This window comes from Sceloporus occidentalis, unplaced genomic scaffold, assembly GCF_023333645.1.
Source record: "Sceloporus occidentalis isolate IW3139 unplaced genomic scaffold, rSceOcc1.0.p SCAF_157, whole genome shotgun sequence".
NCBI classification, from domain to species: Eukaryota; Metazoa; Chordata; class Lepidosauria; order Squamata; family Phrynosomatidae; genus Sceloporus; species Sceloporus occidentalis.
Window position 1 is genome coordinate 2,155,010 of NW_028317137.1, and position 18,970 is coordinate 2,173,979.

At 43.3% G+C, this 18,970-nt stretch overlaps 1 protein-coding gene across 1 annotated transcript; it reads left to right on the top strand.

Annotated features, from left to right (window-relative positions):
* The first annotated feature begins 2,329 nt into the window (after positions 1 to 2,329).
* On the top strand, positions 2,330 to 17,767 carry LOC149280427 (complement factor B-like). Its single transcript, XM_089500668.1, has 20 exons — positions 2,330 to 2,363; positions 3,991 to 4,185; positions 4,314 to 4,499; positions 5,280 to 5,453; positions 5,806 to 5,904; positions 6,150 to 6,283; positions 6,707 to 6,845; positions 7,527 to 7,658; positions 7,856 to 7,954; positions 8,365 to 8,502; positions 8,684 to 8,778; positions 9,649 to 9,769; positions 10,698 to 10,845; positions 11,686 to 11,765; positions 11,945 to 12,048; positions 12,954 to 13,086; positions 16,404 to 16,523; positions 17,109 to 17,213; positions 17,505 to 17,534; positions 17,715 to 17,767. Exons 1-20 carry the CDS (start codon positions 2,330 to 2,332, stop codon positions 17,765 to 17,767), a joined length of 2,319 nt encoding a protein of 772 aa, XP_089356794.1.
* The last annotated feature ends 1,203 nt before the right edge of the window (positions 17,768 to 18,970 follow it).

The window sequence follows — 18,970 nt, forward strand, 5'->3', positions numbered from 1 at the left end:
GTGGCTTCGGATTAATAAAATGTAACGAAAGTAAACGATGCCTAATCTGATAATATCTTGAACTCCGTTCTGGAGAATACGGGAGAGATCGCGGTCTCTGCCAAACTAAATATTATCCGTTTATTATATTCCTTAGAAACCAAATACGTTGTTGCCGCCCTGTTCCTTCCACGTCTTTTGTCGATTTACAAGCGTTATTATGACAGAAACCAGGAAGAAATTTAGAATTTATGTAATCAGAAAATTAAAACACACAAACCTCACCCAGTCTCAGCGTTGTGATAATTAAACTTCCCGAGCCGCGTTTAAATGGTGTCGCTTGAAAATGTGAACGTCTTATAAAAAGGACAGTTTAATGTCACCGGCATCTCGACATATACAGGGTGAGGACTTTAATCGGCGTTCTTCCCAAAGCCAGATTAAGGAGGTCGGGTCCCTGGAGCGCTTATACAAAAAGGGTGCTTTGTTTTCTTCTGTCAAACATTTTTCAGACGAATGAATGAATACATGAATGAATGAATAAATAAGACATGATGCCAGGTTAAAGCGCAGCAGGGTATCTATTTTGAATTTGTTTGATATTTTGGATGTTTTCTCTTTCTTGGTTTTATTGCAGGGCTCTTTGGATATTCCGGATCTTTGCTGGTGGATGTAGGATGCTGAAAATTCTAATGTAAGATATTTTAGTCGTAATGAATGATTTCTGCTGATTTCTTCTATTCATTTCCCATTGAGTGCCAGCCTTGGGGGCAAGAATAAGCTTTATTATGACGAGCCTGCTTATCTCGATACACTTGTACGTGCAATACTGCACTTGCATAGGATACATAGCAGCCAATCAGTGACAGAGGTGGAGGGCAGCTGCAGGGCTGCAGCTTCTACTTCAGTTAAGTGTGTTATTCATTATGGAAGAATGCATATTAAAGTACTTCTTTGGTGGGGTTGTCAGATGCGTGGCATCATATTATGTCCCACCTAATCTAAGCCTTGTGCGAACCACATTTCACGATGAAATGGCTCAGTCTTAATCACCCAGGCAGACACACACACTGACTAATGAAAGTCTATGGAGGGAGATCTATGCTTTTTCTGCTGGTTTTCATAACACTATGTACTGTATGTGTTTTTGGGGGGAACTGTCATTTTTGTTTTTTGGGTATGATATTATATATATTTACTAAATAAAAACATTTACACGAGGAATTGTTGCAGAAATGCGGCTGGGGAACAAAAACGAAACCAGTTCTATTACCAAACTTATGCAGAAAATGGAGCAATAGTCAGCTCTTCTGTTTACAGATAATAAGAGGAAGGGCAGCAGATTCTGGCCACAAACTGACCCGAGGTTCCTTTTTTTCTTTGAAGTTGCACCAAACCAACCTTCCCTCTATCTGGGGAACCCCCCCATGTAAGCCCCCCCTATGTAAGTCCGTTCCCCCATCTCTCTCGTTAAAGGAACAGTCGTGTGTTTCCCTTTACGTGTGCAAATGCGTGGGGGGGGGGGGATCTGCAGAACTCCCCATATGGATTTGCCCCATAGTTTCTGCGCAGGACATTTGTGCGTGTGTTAGTAAATGGTGTTAGCGTGTGTGTTGGTGTATGTGGGGGAGAGCGGCATATAAGGGGGTATACGGCATATCTGGGGGGCAGAGCGGCATAACTGGGGGGGCAGGTTGGCAAATAAAAGGAAACAAAAAATGCATTTTTCTCAATCATAGTTTTTATTAAATATGAAAAAATAGTTTACATGTGAATTAATATTTACTAGTAAAACTTTTTTTTATAGGGTCATATTCAGGCTTTTTCCTAAATTATGTTCAAATTTTTGGGGGTCGTCTTATAATCGAGTGTGTGTGTGTGTGTATATATATATATATATATATAATATGTTATATATGTTATATTATTTATTAACAACCCCTTTTCTATGGTAAGTTTACGGGAACTTCTCCCCCTCCTGTGTGTTTGTTTCTGATTGCGTAACGCACCCCTCCTCCCCTGCTTAAGTACCTGTTGTGAAACTCAAGTTTATTTTAACATTAACGGGAATTCACCTCGTTTTGACTTCCCAAAGTTCACTTTTCAGACCCTGCCCCCCTTTCCTAGGTAAAACTTCACTCGCCCTCCCGGTCCGTAGCACAGGGGCAGACGGCAGGGAACGGTGAGCAAGAGAGCGGACCTTAATACGGCTAAAATAAGACCTAAGCAGAGCGTCATTTCTGGGGGACCCCCCACCGGACTTCATCGCCACCAATTTTTGGGGAAGGAAATAGGGAGAATTTCAGCTTATTCTCCCCCAAGACATTCAAGAGACGATCCGTTATCCAGAATGCTCTGTTTAATCCTTCTCAGCGTGTTAGCAGGTAAGTAACAAAGCGATAAGCCGTAAAGGACATCAATAGATCAATGTACTTTGCTCCAACTGCGTATACTTACATTCTTTAAGGTGATACTACTGTTTCCATTTATTATTATTATTATTAGACGAGAATTGACAGACTAAGACAAACCGATCCATTAGGTGGAGAGGCTCGGCTCGCAAGCTTACAATCTTGAATATTTGCCTATTAACGATCCATCAATATAGCTGCACCGTATTATAGTAACATCGACAGGTGAATTTATTAAAAAATACTGCTTTAGTATTTAATTAGAAATAGAAAGCCACAAAATTAAAAAGATAAAGATACACAAAATACCAAAAAAAATAAATTATCAAAAAGATATATACCGATTTTATTATTTAAAGTAAAGATACGCAAAACACTAGCCAAAAAATAATAATAATAAAACAAAAAAATAAATAAATAAAAAATAATAATAAAAAAAAAATATATATATATATATATATATGTATGGGTATATAAAAATAAACTCCATATTAGTACATGTTTCGTTTTTCGTATTTCATGAATCTTTATTCCATTTGTATTTATACATTTTTTTATTATTATTTTGTGGATTTTTTGTATTATTATTATTATATACTATTATTTACAGTAAAGATACACAAAACACTATAAAATATATATATATAAGAAAATCCATATTTAATTTTTTTGTTAGTATTTTGTGTATCCTTCCATTTGTTTTTAAATACTTTTTTTTTTTTTGTGGATTTCTATTTCAGTTTTATTCCTTGTTCCCTACTTTCTCATATAAATGGGGAGTTTGTTTATAAAGAGCGATTCTGGCGCAAAATTGCATTTTCTTATCATCATAGCAACCAATAGAAGGGTCCGATCAGCAGGACTGTTTCTTTGGCTGCTATGACGACCAGACCACTTTTGCAGAAAAACAGGTCTTTAGAAACCCCAATATGTAACCGATAGCCCTCATTAACCCTTTCACTACCTTGCCCCTCCATCCCTCATTCTCTACACTGCAGGGAGATCTTATCTATACTAAGTTTATTTATTTCACGGGGTTATTAAAATAATAGCCCCGGTGGGGGTGCAGTAGAGATCGTCCATCTGGATTTAACACTGACTGAAGATTTAGAAATAAGTTGCCGTGTTTGGGTTTGGACGTTAAAATAATTGAATTAATTGTTAATTTTTTATTAGCGATATTAGAAAGGATCTATAAGGTAATGTATGTATGTTTGCAGATGACATACGTCCCAACTTTTACCCCCCAGCGAATAGGGACACTGGGGGCGGAGCTTGGGAGGTAGGAGGTACTGGGTATGTCCGCGAAATAGAATATTTAAATAATAGTTATGTATTTAACAAAGCACAGGAGGGAGAAAGCGGCCAGAATCTAAAACTAGAGGGTCAGAGGCTTAGATGTAATGTAAGGAAGTTTTACTTCACTGAGAGGGTGGTAGACAAGTGGAACAGCCTCCCAGCAGAGGGAATTTAAACATGTGTAGGATAGACATATGGCTCCTGAGGCAAAATAACTGATTAAGGTTTGAGCAGGAAAAACGGGGGGCTGGATGGATCTGATCTGCCGGCAATTTATATGTTTCTATGTTTCCTCTCCTAGTTTCTACTGCTGCCCCTGCCTCAAAATGTAACCTCAGCAAGGTGGGCATTTCTGGAGGCAACTACACCGTGGATGAAATAGCAGGCAACGTGCACTACGTATGTCCGAAAGGAAAGTACCCCTACCCATCGCCCAAGCGGGACTGTCAGCGCAACGGGCAATGGACGAAAGAGAAGATAAAGGCTGTCTGCCAAGGTAACCTTTCGTGATAAGTGCCGCGTCTTCTACTCTAATATCAGGGCTTCTTGGAAACCCCCGGTCTATTAGCGGCGCTGTTTCACGATCACCCACCCAACGAGCCGTCTGCTTCTTTTCCCCTTTAGATATTCGGTGCCCCAGTCCTATGATGTTCGACAATGGAGAATATTACCCGAGGAAAGCTGCGTACCACATCGGCGACGTTCTGTCCTTTGAATGCTGGGGAGGATTCGAAATGAAGGGACCGGAGAACCGGACATGCCAAGAGAATGGAAAGTGGAGCGGGAAGACGACGGTGTGCGAAAACTTTGGTGAGAATACTGTTTTTTTTCCTCCCCATTTGCTCCCATAATACCATATGTTACTTATTACCGGTATCTGGCGGCACTTATTGTACTGCAAACTGTAAAGAGCTAAATAGTACTGTGGCACACATTCACACACTTGAACACACGCACTCATGCTACAATATGTGCTGTAACAAACACATTTGCACACACATGCTAACACACATTTACACATAAACACTCATGCGAATACACGCACACATACACAGTCATGCTAATGCACACTCTTACACATACACACGCATGCTAATACACACACATATACACATGCTAACATGCACATTTACATATATACACTCATGGCAACACACTTATACATGCACACTCATGCTAATACACACTCTTATACATACCCACTCACGCTAACACTCACTTACACATGATCACTCATGCCAAGCCCTTGTCATCTGTCACACTCTCCCTCACTCTCTGCCTCCTTCCTTCACTTCCTTACCCTTTCTCTCACTCCTTCATCCTCTCCATATCCCCCCTTACCATCCTAGCAGCTTCATTGCAAATCATAAGATTAGAAGCACAACCCAAAACCAAAATAAAATTCCATATTTATTCACCTTTCACAGAAAACAAACCCAGAATAAGCAATCGTCTCCCTTAAAAGATCGTTTTACTTTTTTTTTTTTTTTTTTTAAACGCGAGCTAGAATTGCACTCTCACTCGCACTCAATGAGCAAGGAGTCTTTTGTTATGATGTTTTATTTGTTTGTATGGCGTCTCTCGGCACAGGAGGTCACTGCCCCAACCCCGGAATCCCTATCGGCACAACTAAAGTTGGAAGTTCTTACGGAATTGAAGACAAAGTCATTTACGAGTGCAAGAACGGGCTCGAGATGTTTGGATCCAAAGTGAGGGAATGCCAGGAGAACAAACGATGGTCGGGCGCCGAACCTTCATGCAGAGGTGCGAGAAACGTCTCAAAAAAGAGACTTCCTACTAGTCATGCACCAGAAACCCTCGGGCTCTTTAATTAGTTTTCAGGAACCATATCCAGATTTACTATGCGAGGATATAGCTTTAGTCTGGACTTGGTGATGACATCGCGGGAGGTCATCGGGGTATTAAGGAGGGCAGCATCTATCAGATAGGCGAGAGTATGTAACATGCATATTACATATAATACCGAAGACTAACCTCTGCGCCCTTCTTTGATTGAAGGGGCATCTTCGACTAAGTAGCCCCACGGAGGCAGAGCAGGTTTTAAGTTACAGGAGGCATCTTGGCGATCTCACATGGGGTATTCTCTCTCCCGCAGACTGGTACGTGTTCGACACCCCGGAGGAAGTGGCTGAAATGTTCTCCTCCACTCTGTCGGCGAGCATTGAAGTCGCCGACCCGGATAAGATAAAGCAAAGTACAAAAATATTCTCTTACTCAAGATAAATGTAATAAAGCAAGAACTGCTTTATATGTATTTTTCCTCCCCTATGTGTCCATATAAACCTCATCCTAACACGTACCCTTCTGTCCTTTCTTCCCTTTGCTATGTATCATATATGACCTGTTCTGTAAGAGCACTACGGAATATGATGGCGCTATATAAAACAATAAATAATAATAATAACCCCTTTCTCTAAATCCCCGTGTTTATCCCTCTAGGTGACGTCGATCGGAAAGTGATCATAAAACGCGGAGACCCGATGAACATATTTATCATCCTGGATGCCTCGAAGAGCATTGGACAAAAAAACTTTACCGTCGCAAAAGACAGCAGTATAATATTTATAGACAAGGTATGTGCGGGAAGGCATTGAGAGGCTGCATGCGAGTGTGCGTAGCCTTTCTGTGCAACACTCTAATTAACACTAATTAATGGTGATTAATTGGTAAGATCCGTCATTTTGTGCTTTCTAGTTTCTATGGCAACAACCTAGCGGTGTATGCTTTTGTATCACATGACTATTAAGTGTTCCCGACACGCACAAAAATGAATGAGACCCAATTTTACGCGAATGATTATTTATTTCTGCAAAGAATGGAAGCAGTGATGTAACGATAGGAGAGAGATTACTTAGTGAGGAGGAATAATCATGTCGATCCTAAAACAGGAAGTGTAATAACCCTGAATGCTTGGGTTCTCCTTTTTTAGTTAACGGTTTTTTTTTTGCCTTAAATGCATGCATACAATGTTCTAATACCTATTTTTTTTCCTTAAGATTTCCAGCTATGACATAGAGCCTCGATACGCCGTCATCTCATATGCTTCACATGCCATCCCAATTGTGCGTCTCTCGGAAAAGGAAAGCCTGTATGCCAACGACGTCTCCGAACGGCTGGAAGAATTCAAGTATTCGAGTAAGAGCTGTGTGACCGTTTTGTTTATTTACAGCAAAGGGTTTTCCCCTTTATTTTCCTTCTCCCCCTGATCCTGGTAGTAAAAGGCAGTTAATGTACTTCAGACATACATGCACACTGGGTCACACGGCAGGTCTCAGTGGTCCAGTGTTGACACGGTGGTGTATTCTGGCCCAGGCTGACTGCAGCTCACCCTCTTGGGGTCCCTGTAGGACCACCATTCCCGGGAACTCAGGGTTTTTGCTCCAATCTCAGTTTGAAGGGGTAAAATCTCAGGGTCGCTCATAAATACATTGATCTGATAATGTCTAAGATTTCTAATTAGCTCTCAAGAAGAAGGTAGTGCGGAAGAGGCGGCTGCCCTGGTATACGCTTAGAGCACCGCCGAAAATTAAGATACCACTGGTTCCACTGGTATTGAGATACCACAAGACATTCAACAGGATTTTTAATTTAAAAAAAAAAGCATCCAGATGAAGCATTTCATGAGCCGGTGGCTCCTCGCTTTTGGAATTTGTCAAGCTGTTTGTGAAGAAGACCAACTTCCAACTCAGCGCTAAGGTTTCCAGTCCGTGTCACATCGCCGGTCGTGGAGCCGCCTAACTCATTACTAGCGTGAGGATAGTGGAAATGCATCGTCAGGCGTGTGAGGTTTATTACGTGTGATTTATTTATTTTCAGGCCACGAAGAAAAGCAAGGAACGAACACGCGGGCGGCTCTGGCTCTGGTCAATGAGATGCTGGTTGCTCAGGAGCTAAAAGACAACCAGAATTTTCTGAAGACTCGAAATGTCATCCTGCTTATGACGGACGGTAATAAAAAGCTTCCAGCGTCTAAACACCCGATATTTAATATCTGTGCCGGCATTTCATACATGTAAATCTCTGACATGCTATCACATAGTATTTTGGTGCACCCAGGACCAAATTTTAGAGCGCTGTTATTGAAAGCAGCGCATGCCTATGTTTTTACAGACTCCAGGTTCCATCAACCAGTTCTTTCTTTGTAGGAAAATACAATATGGGTGGCGATCCCCGTGTGGAGATGAAGAAGATCCGAGAGCTACTGGACATCGGAAAAAGAGAGAACCCAAGAGAAGACTATTTGGGTACGGAAACCATCCTGGCTACAGACCGGCAATGCTCCATGCATGCGTTACTAACCAATGCCAACGCTGTGTATTATATCGAATGTACTGGCTACTGACCGGCAACGTACCGTATAATACTAACCAATGCCAACACTGTGTATTATATAGAATGTACCGGCTACTGACCGGCAACGTACCGTATAATACTAACCAATGCCAACACTGTGTATTATATCGAATGTACCGGCAACGTACCGTAAAGTACTACCCATTGCCTAATCAATGCCACACTGTTTGTTAATGAAGTTAATTAAACCGGCTATGCGCTATCAAATAAACTATGAAACGGCGTTGTACTAAACAATGTTTTGGCTACACTTTGTATGATATCAGTCGTACCAGTTACTATACGCTGTACTTATTTACAGATGTGTATGTCTTTGGCCTGGGTAGCGATCTCGTTCTGAGCGAGCTGAATGAGCTTGCATCAAAAAAAACCAACGAGGAGCACACGTTCGTAATGGAGAACGCAGACACCATGAAGCAAGCCTTCGAGAAAATGATAGGTAGAACGGCTACTTGCTTGGCGATCATCCTACCTTCCACCGCCTTCAAGGATCATCTAATCATTCCTTTCTTCTGTTCTGTTCATTCAGGCTTTCTCATTCTTTTTTTCATTCCTTTCCTTCTTTCATTATTTCCTCCATCATCATTTCCCTGTCTGTCTTTGGTTTTTCACGCTCTAAGATGAAACAGACGCTATGGACATGTGCGGACTCAACAAAGCTGACTCGGCTGATGAAAATGAGAAGTTTCCTTGGATCGCTAAAATCACGATTGTTGTGAGTATTGCCAGCATTCCCTGACAATATAGCCATGAACACTAAGCACTCAACCTCACCGACAGATAGTCTTAAGCACTCACCGACAGCCGTGAACACTAAGCACTCAACCTCACCGATAGATAGTCATAAGCACTCACCGACAGCCATGAACACTAAGCACTCAGCCTCACCTATAGATAGTCATAAGCACTCACCGACAGCCATGAACACTAAGCCCTCAACCTCACCGATAGTCATAAGCACTCACCGACAGCCATGAACACCCAGCGCTCTCTGCCAGATAGCCATGAGCACTCAGCCTCACTGAAAGAAAGACATGAGCGCTAAGCACTCCCCGACAGTGACCTTGGCGTTCAGTTTAGGGGAATCTGTTAACTTATTAACTTATTAGGTTAGATAGTAACTTAGTTTAGGTTGAAAAAAATATGTAAGTCCCTACATCGATCCTTCCTGCCATTGATCCAAAAGAAGACCCCTCCCCCCTCTCCATTAAGTTATCTCTCCCCTATTGTTAATCTGCTGATTGTTGCAGGATTGGGTTAGGCAGCCTTTGTAAGGATCGTCGGAGGTGAAGGGAGAGAACACCCCTAAAAAGGACAAGCTAATGGTAGTATAATAAAATAATCGGCGTGTCCTAAAGGCTGCGAAGGTGGCCGTTCCTTGGTTCACAGTAAAGTTAAAGTACATCATTTATCTAATTCAACAAATATGTCTCAGGAGATAAGTCATTCAGCGACCCGGCCGGTATCTCACCAGGAGCCCCTACGAGCCACAAAGCATGCAGACAAGAATGATGATTACGCGAATATCGATAGATCGGCATTGCTGACAGCTAAATATCGTTTTTACCCTTTATCACCCATCCAGCGCGCTGGTACACAAGAGGTTTGCAAAGGATCCATTCTGTCCGAATACTTCATTCTGACGGCGGCTCACTGCTTTCACTTCGACGAAGACGTAGAAAATATTAAAGTGGAAATCGGTGACAGTGAGTGCTTCCTGGGCTTTCTCATTTCTTTCTCCATTTACTCCCTCTTTCTCCAACCATTGATTACTCCATTGCCGTAGTACATGGTAACGTGAATACACCCCGGCACAACAAGCAAAAATATTCCAGATTAATGTCGGATGTCAAGTCTTAAATTCACTGTCCGTCCCCCTCATGCACAGTAAGAGACGACACCGTTCTCTTGCCCTACATGGGCTGCTTTGGTAGGATAAAAAGTATATCTTTCATATAATTATATTTAATTCTTTGGAAAAATGAAGTGTGAAATTGTAACAAAAAGAAGCATGCATGCCCAGGTTTCTATATAATATTGTATAGAATGGAGAAGTCCACTCGTCAAACTTCTGCTTTGGGTTTCTGTAAGTTTTAGAGAGAAGGAATAGATGATGCTTTAAACAAATCCGGTACTGTCCCTTTAATTCAGTACCCAAATCTTTGCTCATTTTCCTTACCTCTCCTTTCCTCCTTCCTCTCTGTCCCCTTAACTCTCCTTTCCTCCTTGCTCCCTGCTTCTGTTCTTTAACCCTCTTTTCCTCCTTGCTCTCAGTCTCCGTTCTTTAATCCTCCTTTCCTCCTTGCTCTCTGTCTTCGTTCCTTAACCCTCCTTGCCCTCTGTCTCTGTTCCTGAACCCTCCTTTCCTCCGTGCTCTCAGTCTCCATTCCTTAACCCTCCTTTCTTCCTTGCTGTCTGTCTCCGTTCTTTAATCCTCCTTTCCTCCTTGCTCTCTGTCTCCGTTCTTTAATCCTCCTTTCCTCCTTGCTCTCTGTCTTCGTTCCTTGCCCTCTGTCTCTGTTCCTGAACCCTCCTTTTTCTCCTTGCTCTCTGTCTCCGTTCCTTGACCCTTCTTTCCTCCTTGCTCTCTATGTCTACCTCCCCTTTTCATTACTGATTTCCTATACATTGCAGGTACAAGACTGCTGAGTGTGCAGGAGTTTTACCGGCACCCCCTTTATAAGCCAGAAGGGAAGAAAGACAAAAACGTCCCAAAATCCTTTGACTATGACGTGGCTCTTCTTAAACTCAAAAGGAAAATCAGCTATTCCAGCCGGGTTAGGTAAGATCGCCTTGATACTCGGCAAAAGCACAAAGGAATATGTGTGCACCTGAACGGGCGACTGTCACACCTTATAGAATAACTAAATTCATGCGACCCACATGGTGTCTCGGAGCAGCAGAGCCAACGTTATTCCATCACTTTCTATCTCCCTTCTGCTGCCCAAAAGCAATCATCAACAATCAGCAACATAGGAGCAGGAGAGAGATAATGAGGAGGAATAATAATCCTGAGAACACGGCGTAATATGGCTGCTCCCACGGTGTCTTTACAAACTTTATATACATACTTTATAGACATACAAGTAAAGATGATAAAGTATGTGTGTAGAAAGGGGGTATATTAACAAATTCATTTTGTTGGATTGAAACATTTGGCTTGCTAATATCTCCGGGTCTTTCATGGTCTGTTATTACACACGCTCGTCCCTGTTATTCACACGTCCCAATAGTTGCCCCTGGTCGTTCAGGACCTTAGGAATCTGAATACAAGATACACCGGGCCCTGTATTACCCAAAAGCCTGTTTTGTATGAAACCGAGGATATATAAGAATATTCAGAGTTCGGTAATATGTTAAAACGTAGACCTTTAAAATAGAAAAGGACAGCAATAAAGTACGGCACCATCTTTGAGTCCAAATCCTACATTTTGCAGTTGGGTAAAATGTTGGAGGATTTCAGGACATGAAATTGAGTAGATAATGCTGGCTCTGCCACAGGCTGCCAACGATCCCAGCTCACAAGTTAATTAGTGGACTTCGTTATGCTGAAAGCTGGGAACTTACATCATATGCGTTATGATGCTCAGAAAGCTGTAATGGACTTTGTGTGTCGTTGCAGACCCATCTGTATTCCCTGCACCAAAAGCTCAGCGTGGGCCTTAAGGAAGAAAGATCCGGAGACAAAGTGCGTAGACCATGGTGAGTTTGGGGAGAGGGCAGTGAGATGCAGCGTGGAGGGAAGAGAGAATGGGTTTTAAACCGGTGTGGAGAGGAGATCTTGGTGTCTGTGTGAAGGATGTCTCCTGACAGCAGACAGAGTGAATATGGGAGGATGAAGGATAATATACGGCATAACTAATAATATCTTTCCTTCTTAGAGAAATTACTGTTTTCTGAAGAACTGGTCAAAGCTCTGTTCATTGCACAGGAAGACAAGAAAGACATGGAGCAGAAGGACGTGAGAATAAAGATGGGGAAAAAGGTACTAATGTGTGGAACGCACGCTCCTATCCACACACACACTATATGACCAAAAGTATTGGGAGACTGCACTATCCCATCACACCTACATGACCATCCCATCACACCTACATGACCATCACACCTACATGACCTTGTTGGACATTCCATTCCTAAACCATTGGCATTAATATGCAGTTAATCGTCCCCTTTGTGGCTATAATAGTCTGCACTCTTCTGGAAACTCCTTTCTACAAGGTTTTGGAGCCTCTGTGGGAATTTGTGCCCTTTCAGCCAAAAGAGCATTAGTGAGGACACGCACTGGTGCTGAGCGAGAAGGTCTGTCTCGCAACCATCGTTACAATTCCCATCTCATAGGTCAGGGCTCTGTGCGGTCACTCGAGGTCCTCCGCACCAAACTCCGGGGCAGATCATGCAGGGCAGACTGTTGGCAAAGGTGGCATCAGTGACTGCCATGTTTATCGTCACTGAGCTCTTCAGTACAACCCATTCAACTGCCAATGTGTGCATATGTGTTTGATTTTATACACCGGTTACCAATGGGTGCAGCTGAGACCCCTAAACTCAATAATTAGGAGGGGCGTCCACTTTTGGTCATATAGTGTACTTGTAATGTAATGTGCCTTAGCTAAGCTCCCAGCCCTGTGCACCATCGCCTTCTCATCATACCTGGGAACTTCTGGGTTCCGGCCAGCACTGCACACTGACGTCGGTGGAAGGTCCGGCAGCGGGAAACACCACAATTTAAAGGGAAACTGGACGAGGAGCGGGGCGTGTCAAGACCCCTCGACCCGGAGAAGGGGTGCTTCACCCGGCAATCTCCAGGTCAAACCCGGAGAATTCCCAGGTGTGCTTCTCATCCTTTGTGACCTTTTCCTCTTCTCTTTTGCATTTTCCCCCCAACAGAGGGAGGGCTGCCTCTCAGCGTCTACGAAAATTAAGGAATTTAAGGATGTGGCGGATATCCGTGATGCCGTAACCGACCAATTCCTCTGCACGGGGGGAACGAAGCCGTTTGTGGATCCCCCAACCTGTAAAGGTAAATCATCATCTCTTACTCAGCATTTACGTTACATCGATACTTTGTAGCTTACATTCCTTTTCTGTCTTATCTCCTTTCCTTGTGATAAAATTGATTAACGTATCCAATTTTCGCATTATTTCTTTTTTCGTCACTATCCCAATGTCACCCGCATCCCTCTGATTATCTTGTCCTTCGCAGTTTTAACATGGTCCTTGGGTTTCATTTTGTACAGGAGACTCTGGAGGCCCCCTGATCATTAACTATAAGAATCGGTACATTCAGGTATGTAAGCACGATTGGTAGCGTCCTTTTTCTCTCCCTCTCAGCGTTGTAAGAGGGGAAAAAGAACATAACGTAGTTCTTCCTATTTCTACACAAGTAATAGAGATAGGATTCTGTTTTTGTATCATTTAAAGGGGTTTGACCTTTAAACAAAACAGTGGGTAGACATTTTGGGGGAAAAGTGCAGTAAAAGAGCAACGCGTAGACCGGAGGGTCCCTGGCCGTTGTCTGAGCCGGCTATAGGTTGGTAGCCATTCCGGTTCTCGGAGTAACACATCGCTGATCGGCAGTGTCCTATAAACCAGGTCAGATGGATGTTTTAATTACGACCCTCGGGTGGTGTCAGACGTTATACCCTCACCCTACGTATATGTGCCTGATGGGAAAACTACTAAAGTATCTCTTCAACTGCCAACGGTTGACTGGGAATCATGGAGGTTGTAGCTGACGTTGGGTTTTTCTGTCTTGAGATAAAGTTCTCAGTGTAAATGAAGAGGCCGCGTCTGTAATTACCGTCGTCTCGTCTCTCTCGTTAGGTGGGAATTATTAGCTGGGGCACAGTGAACCACTGTGATAAATCTACGAGGCTGAGAACGCCGGTTCCAGAGAACTCTCGGGACTTTCACGTCAGTCTTTTCTACGCGTTGCCCTGGATAAAGGAGATAGCCAAAGACGAACTCGTCTACCTTCCCGACTGAACCTCCCGGATCGCCAAACTGCTTGGGGGCAACGGGGACGACTCGGACGTCCCAGTCCTACAGACTGAGGGGTAACACAGAAAGATCTCCCATCCCCCACACGGTTTTTCTCTACGATGAAGCCCTCGTCACCGGCGGACGGATTCCATTCAACATTTAAATGCTTCTTTTCTCGCAGACAGTCCCTCTCCTGGATATCTGAAATATATTGTCCCGCCTGCTTGTATCTACTCACACCTCTCTGCAACTTGCCCCGCTGCCCATGCCTCTGGCTCTAACCCCCTCAACCACCCCAACATACACACACGTCTGCAGTATGGAGAAGTAGGAGGAAAGAACGACATGGAAAATTCTCTATAACATCAATGGAGATGTTTCTCTCACCTTAGTACATCTAGACCATAGACGCACATACAGAAATGGCCAGAGAGTCTCTCCCTTCATGACAAAGGTTCCCTCGGCAGCTAACAAGTGGCAGTTTCATTGCGGCAAGGTAACTCTGTTCTGCCGCAGCTCAACAGCGCTGAGACATTGAATCAAATATTTTTTTATATATAAAGTATTTTCTTAATGTTTTTTAAAGCAATTTATTGGAAAGTAGAGTACATGTATAAAATAAATGACCATAAAGCCTGTCATGTCTTTTAATTCTGCGTTTGGTACTTTATTTGGAACAAAAACCCTTTTCTTACGCGATGACTTACATTAAATGACCTTTTTTTGCATCGGGATGACGGATCTTCTTAATATGGCCATGTTTGGTACACTTGGAACATTTTGCATCCAATGAGCTGTAGCGACATTGTGAAACTCACCATGGCAACGGAACCACTCTTCATATTAGACTTTTTTCGATTCGTACAAGTTTTAACGAATTTTGTTAAATTTGTCAATTTGTATGAATGACCAAAATCAAGGAGGGGTTCTTAATCAAACAAACGAAACCGAAACAGAGGTCCAATAACCGTAAGGAAAGCCTGCTGTTAATTTACTTCACGCGTTGTACGAGTGCCATTGGAGGCTACTAATGTTTGCTCTGCTTTATCCTCGTCGCCTATGTAATATACTTGCAGAGTAGAACCAGGGGCCAGATCAGGCACAACTCACTTTTATTGAAGTAACGGGCAATAAATCCGACTGCTACACCCTCCTGAGGATAGACTATCGAAGAAAAACCAGCCAAGCTGGACGAGACCAACCGTCATTAGGACACATAGCGAGTCTCGTATATTACTTGAATCGTGGGTTTCACGACTCTAAATTCCAGAGCCTCGTTTCCTGCCGCTTGTGACTGCTCTCCTGCTCGTTTGTCATCCGTACCCCAGTGCGTTTTGTTGGTAATGTTCACAGACTGATTTCCCAGGCTGGCCTATTGGCGCCCATCGGTTCTGAGCATCAAGAGCCGGCGCCGCGACCGAGCAGGGGGCCAGAAGCCTCGTTCTCCCATCAGTGCAGTCAGGGCCGCGCCGAGATAGGGCCGAGCGGTCGGTGCCCGCTGGTGGGCAACGTGCACCCTGGGTACCCGCCTCGTCCTGTACGCAGGGACCAAAGCTCGGGAACACTGGGTCAACGTGGAAGAAGAAGGCTGTGGGGGTTTTATAGCGCTGAAGGTATCTACTTTTCCTCCGGCTTGATTTAGGCCCACATCAGACTGGATGACGTACCAAGGTAATTATGGGACCAAGCTTTTCTCCCCCTCCGCAGCTGGCAACCTGCGGCCTAATTCGTGACTATGGACATACCTAGGAACTCTCCAGGTTTGACCCGGAGAACTCTTAACGGTTCTCGGGGTCAACACCAGAATCTTCCGGGTCATGGGAGCGGGGTCTTGACAGGCCCTGCTTTCCCCCCTTTAATGGGCTTGAATCCTGCAAGGGTCGGCTCCGGATAGCCGGAGCCCAGAAGATCAGTAAATGATAATTAAAAAATATTAACTAAAAGCCCGACAGGATATCGGCCAAACATTTCACTTTCTGTCACAGCCTTCTCCCTGGTGACTGCGAATGCACCCTGTACTAATTTTCCCATTGGTCAGAGGATCCAGCTGCATCCAATCACTGCAGAGCTCCTGACTCACAGGGTGTTGCTGACTGACTGCTCTGTGGATTCCTCCTCAATGTCCCCAATCTGTTCCCATACAGGGGGGTAAAGATGTGGCCTCTGCCCCTGCTGCTCATTTTAGGGGTGTCCGGGGTGTATTCTGGTGAGTATAATGGGGAGGAGGTGATCCCTAACATATAGAATGTGTATAGAGTGTAAGCTCTGTGGCGGGCTCTGTCCCTGACATGTCACTGATGTGTATCTGCCTGTCTCAGGTTAGTCTGTCTCTTGACACATGTCTGTCTGTCTCAGGTCACTCTCTCCGGTACTATCTCACTGCACTCTCGGCTCCGGGACACGGGCTGCCGGAGAACACCGAAGTCGGATACGTGGATGGGATACAGGTATCAAATTATAACACCCTGAGCGACAGTAGCCAGGCCAGAGCTCCATTAAACCTCAGTTCTAAGGATGGGCGATAAAACCAGGTTTCCCTCTCACCAACCACCTCTGATTGTGACCCACGACAAGCACAGTATAACCCCAAAAGAGCGACACGGTAGGGCAGCGGACGTCCGTATGGTTCCTAGCCGCCACACAGTTCCATGGATTTGCAGTTAGGTCCCGGTCAGGCACCGGGCAGCGAAGAAAGGGAGTCCAACAAGCACTAAGGGAACACAGGGGCTATGAGCCCAAAACCCTTGGGGAAGTCGGTGAATATACTGCTTTGGCACAACGCCAACAGTCAACCCTACATTTACATAGTACATAAAAGCAACAACAACCATGGAGAAAAACCAGTACAGCGTTGGTTCGGAGATTGTGAAATGGTGTTAAGAATCATAACTGGTAATTGAGGAGAGGAGTTAAAATTAGGGTAGGATGTGAAAAAGGCTAACTTGTCCTGGATCTCTCTCTGCTGTAGTCCTACATTGCGTCATTTTACTGGATTTCTGATGGGCGCCATCACTTGTGGTCTCACCATCTCTCATTATTTTGTGTTTCCGTGTCACTCAGCTCCCCGGAAGGCCCGCGGCAGCAGCACCGTGTACATTATCATTGGCGTTATTGCCGCAATCACCATTTCTGCTGTTGGATTTGTAATATGGAAGAAGAATTCAGGTAAGAGACAGCCTAGGGGATGCTCTGATAAACCAGCATTCTCCAGCCCCATCCCTAGAAGCCCAGCCAGTGCATGGTTTATAGACAACCTTGCTTTAGCGCTGCGGAATATGATGGCGCTATATAAAACAATAAATAATAGTAATAGCTGCAGCCATTCTGCCTGCCGTCGGCTTGGTTGTGTCACAGGTAAGGATCAGAATGTCCTTATTCTTAAACAGCGATCACAGTGCAGATACAATATCCACTGAACAGTGTGAAGTTTGTACTTTTTTTTTTGCTTTATTTCAGGAAAAAAACCTGATTACAACCCGGCCGACAGTAAGTAACACATTTTCTGTGTGTGTGGCTGGCTATGGCGCTGCTGCTGTGCGTGCCGCTGATGCTGCGTAGGGGATTGTTTTTTCCCTGCTTGAATGATGAATACGTACATTTTATATGCACATGATTTTAATTGTTAAGTCTTACTGTTGCTGTCTCCCCGTTTTCATTTTTATGCAGTTTTGGAAGATGTGGATTCACCCGTTGTTCAGCTCGGCACCCTCGCCTGTTGACTTCAGAAGCTCAGTCGCTTTGTTGCGCCAGGTGGGAGAGTTGTCTGGCGAAATCTCCATTTACAAATTTGCCCATGACTCTGATTCCTTTGCACTTTAAATTGAATTGTTCTTGATGTACAAAAAATTTTGGGGACTTGTGGCAGGGCTTAGAGTTTGTTTTTTTAGCTCATGTGGGCTTTCCTGCACACTGAGATGTTATGGATACCCTGAATAATATCATATATATATATATATATATATATATATATATATATATATATATATAAATATATATATATATATATATAAAAATAAATAAATAAATATATATATATATAAATATATATATATAAATATAAATATATATATATATATATAATATATATATTTATATAGAAATATATATATAGAAATATATATATAGTCGGAAATATCTAGGCTGAAAAAACTAAGAGGTTAAACATGTCTCAGGGATACTGAAAGAATCATTTATCAATGAGAAAAAATATAAATATATGTTGAATAATTGCTCCTTGATTGTATGAAATGTACGTAATTTAAAACGGGAGCCTGCAGACAAAATAAATTGTTGGTTCAAAACTGTAAAAGAGACACAAGGATCCTTTAAAGGTGAGGTCGAGAAGGAAAATAAAGAGATAAATGTGTATGTGATTGAAAGAAATACACAAGGGGTTTTTTTCCACCCCACCCCCCAAAAAAAACCCCCCAACAAATCAATGTTAAAAGACGAAAGAAGAATATTTTGTTTAGCAGCACAGATGTGTGAGATGTGGAATCCCACCATGTCCTCGATGGTATTTAAAGACCGGTCTGGCACAAGTTCCAATGTGTTTCGGGGGGGGGGGGCTATATCAGATGGGGTATCAAAATCTCAGCCAGGTCATTACAGACCAGTGAGCCCGACAGCCGTGACGGGGCAATCAATTTGAAAGCGTCTTAAGGGATAATATTCTGGAGTACATCTTATCCACTAGCATTATTAGTAAGAGTAAACATGGTTTTATGGGGGGGGGGCAGATGGTGTCAGTCTAATTTAATTGCAAAAAAATAAAGAGCAGGGTATTTCATTTCTGATACAGTTGTACTAATGCAGTCTGAACTCGACGTTACTTCCCTGCAAGGAGATTTGGTCTAATCCAAGAACAGGGCGGCAAAGTGGCAGATGAGATTTAACGTTGACGAATGCAAAGTTATGCATTT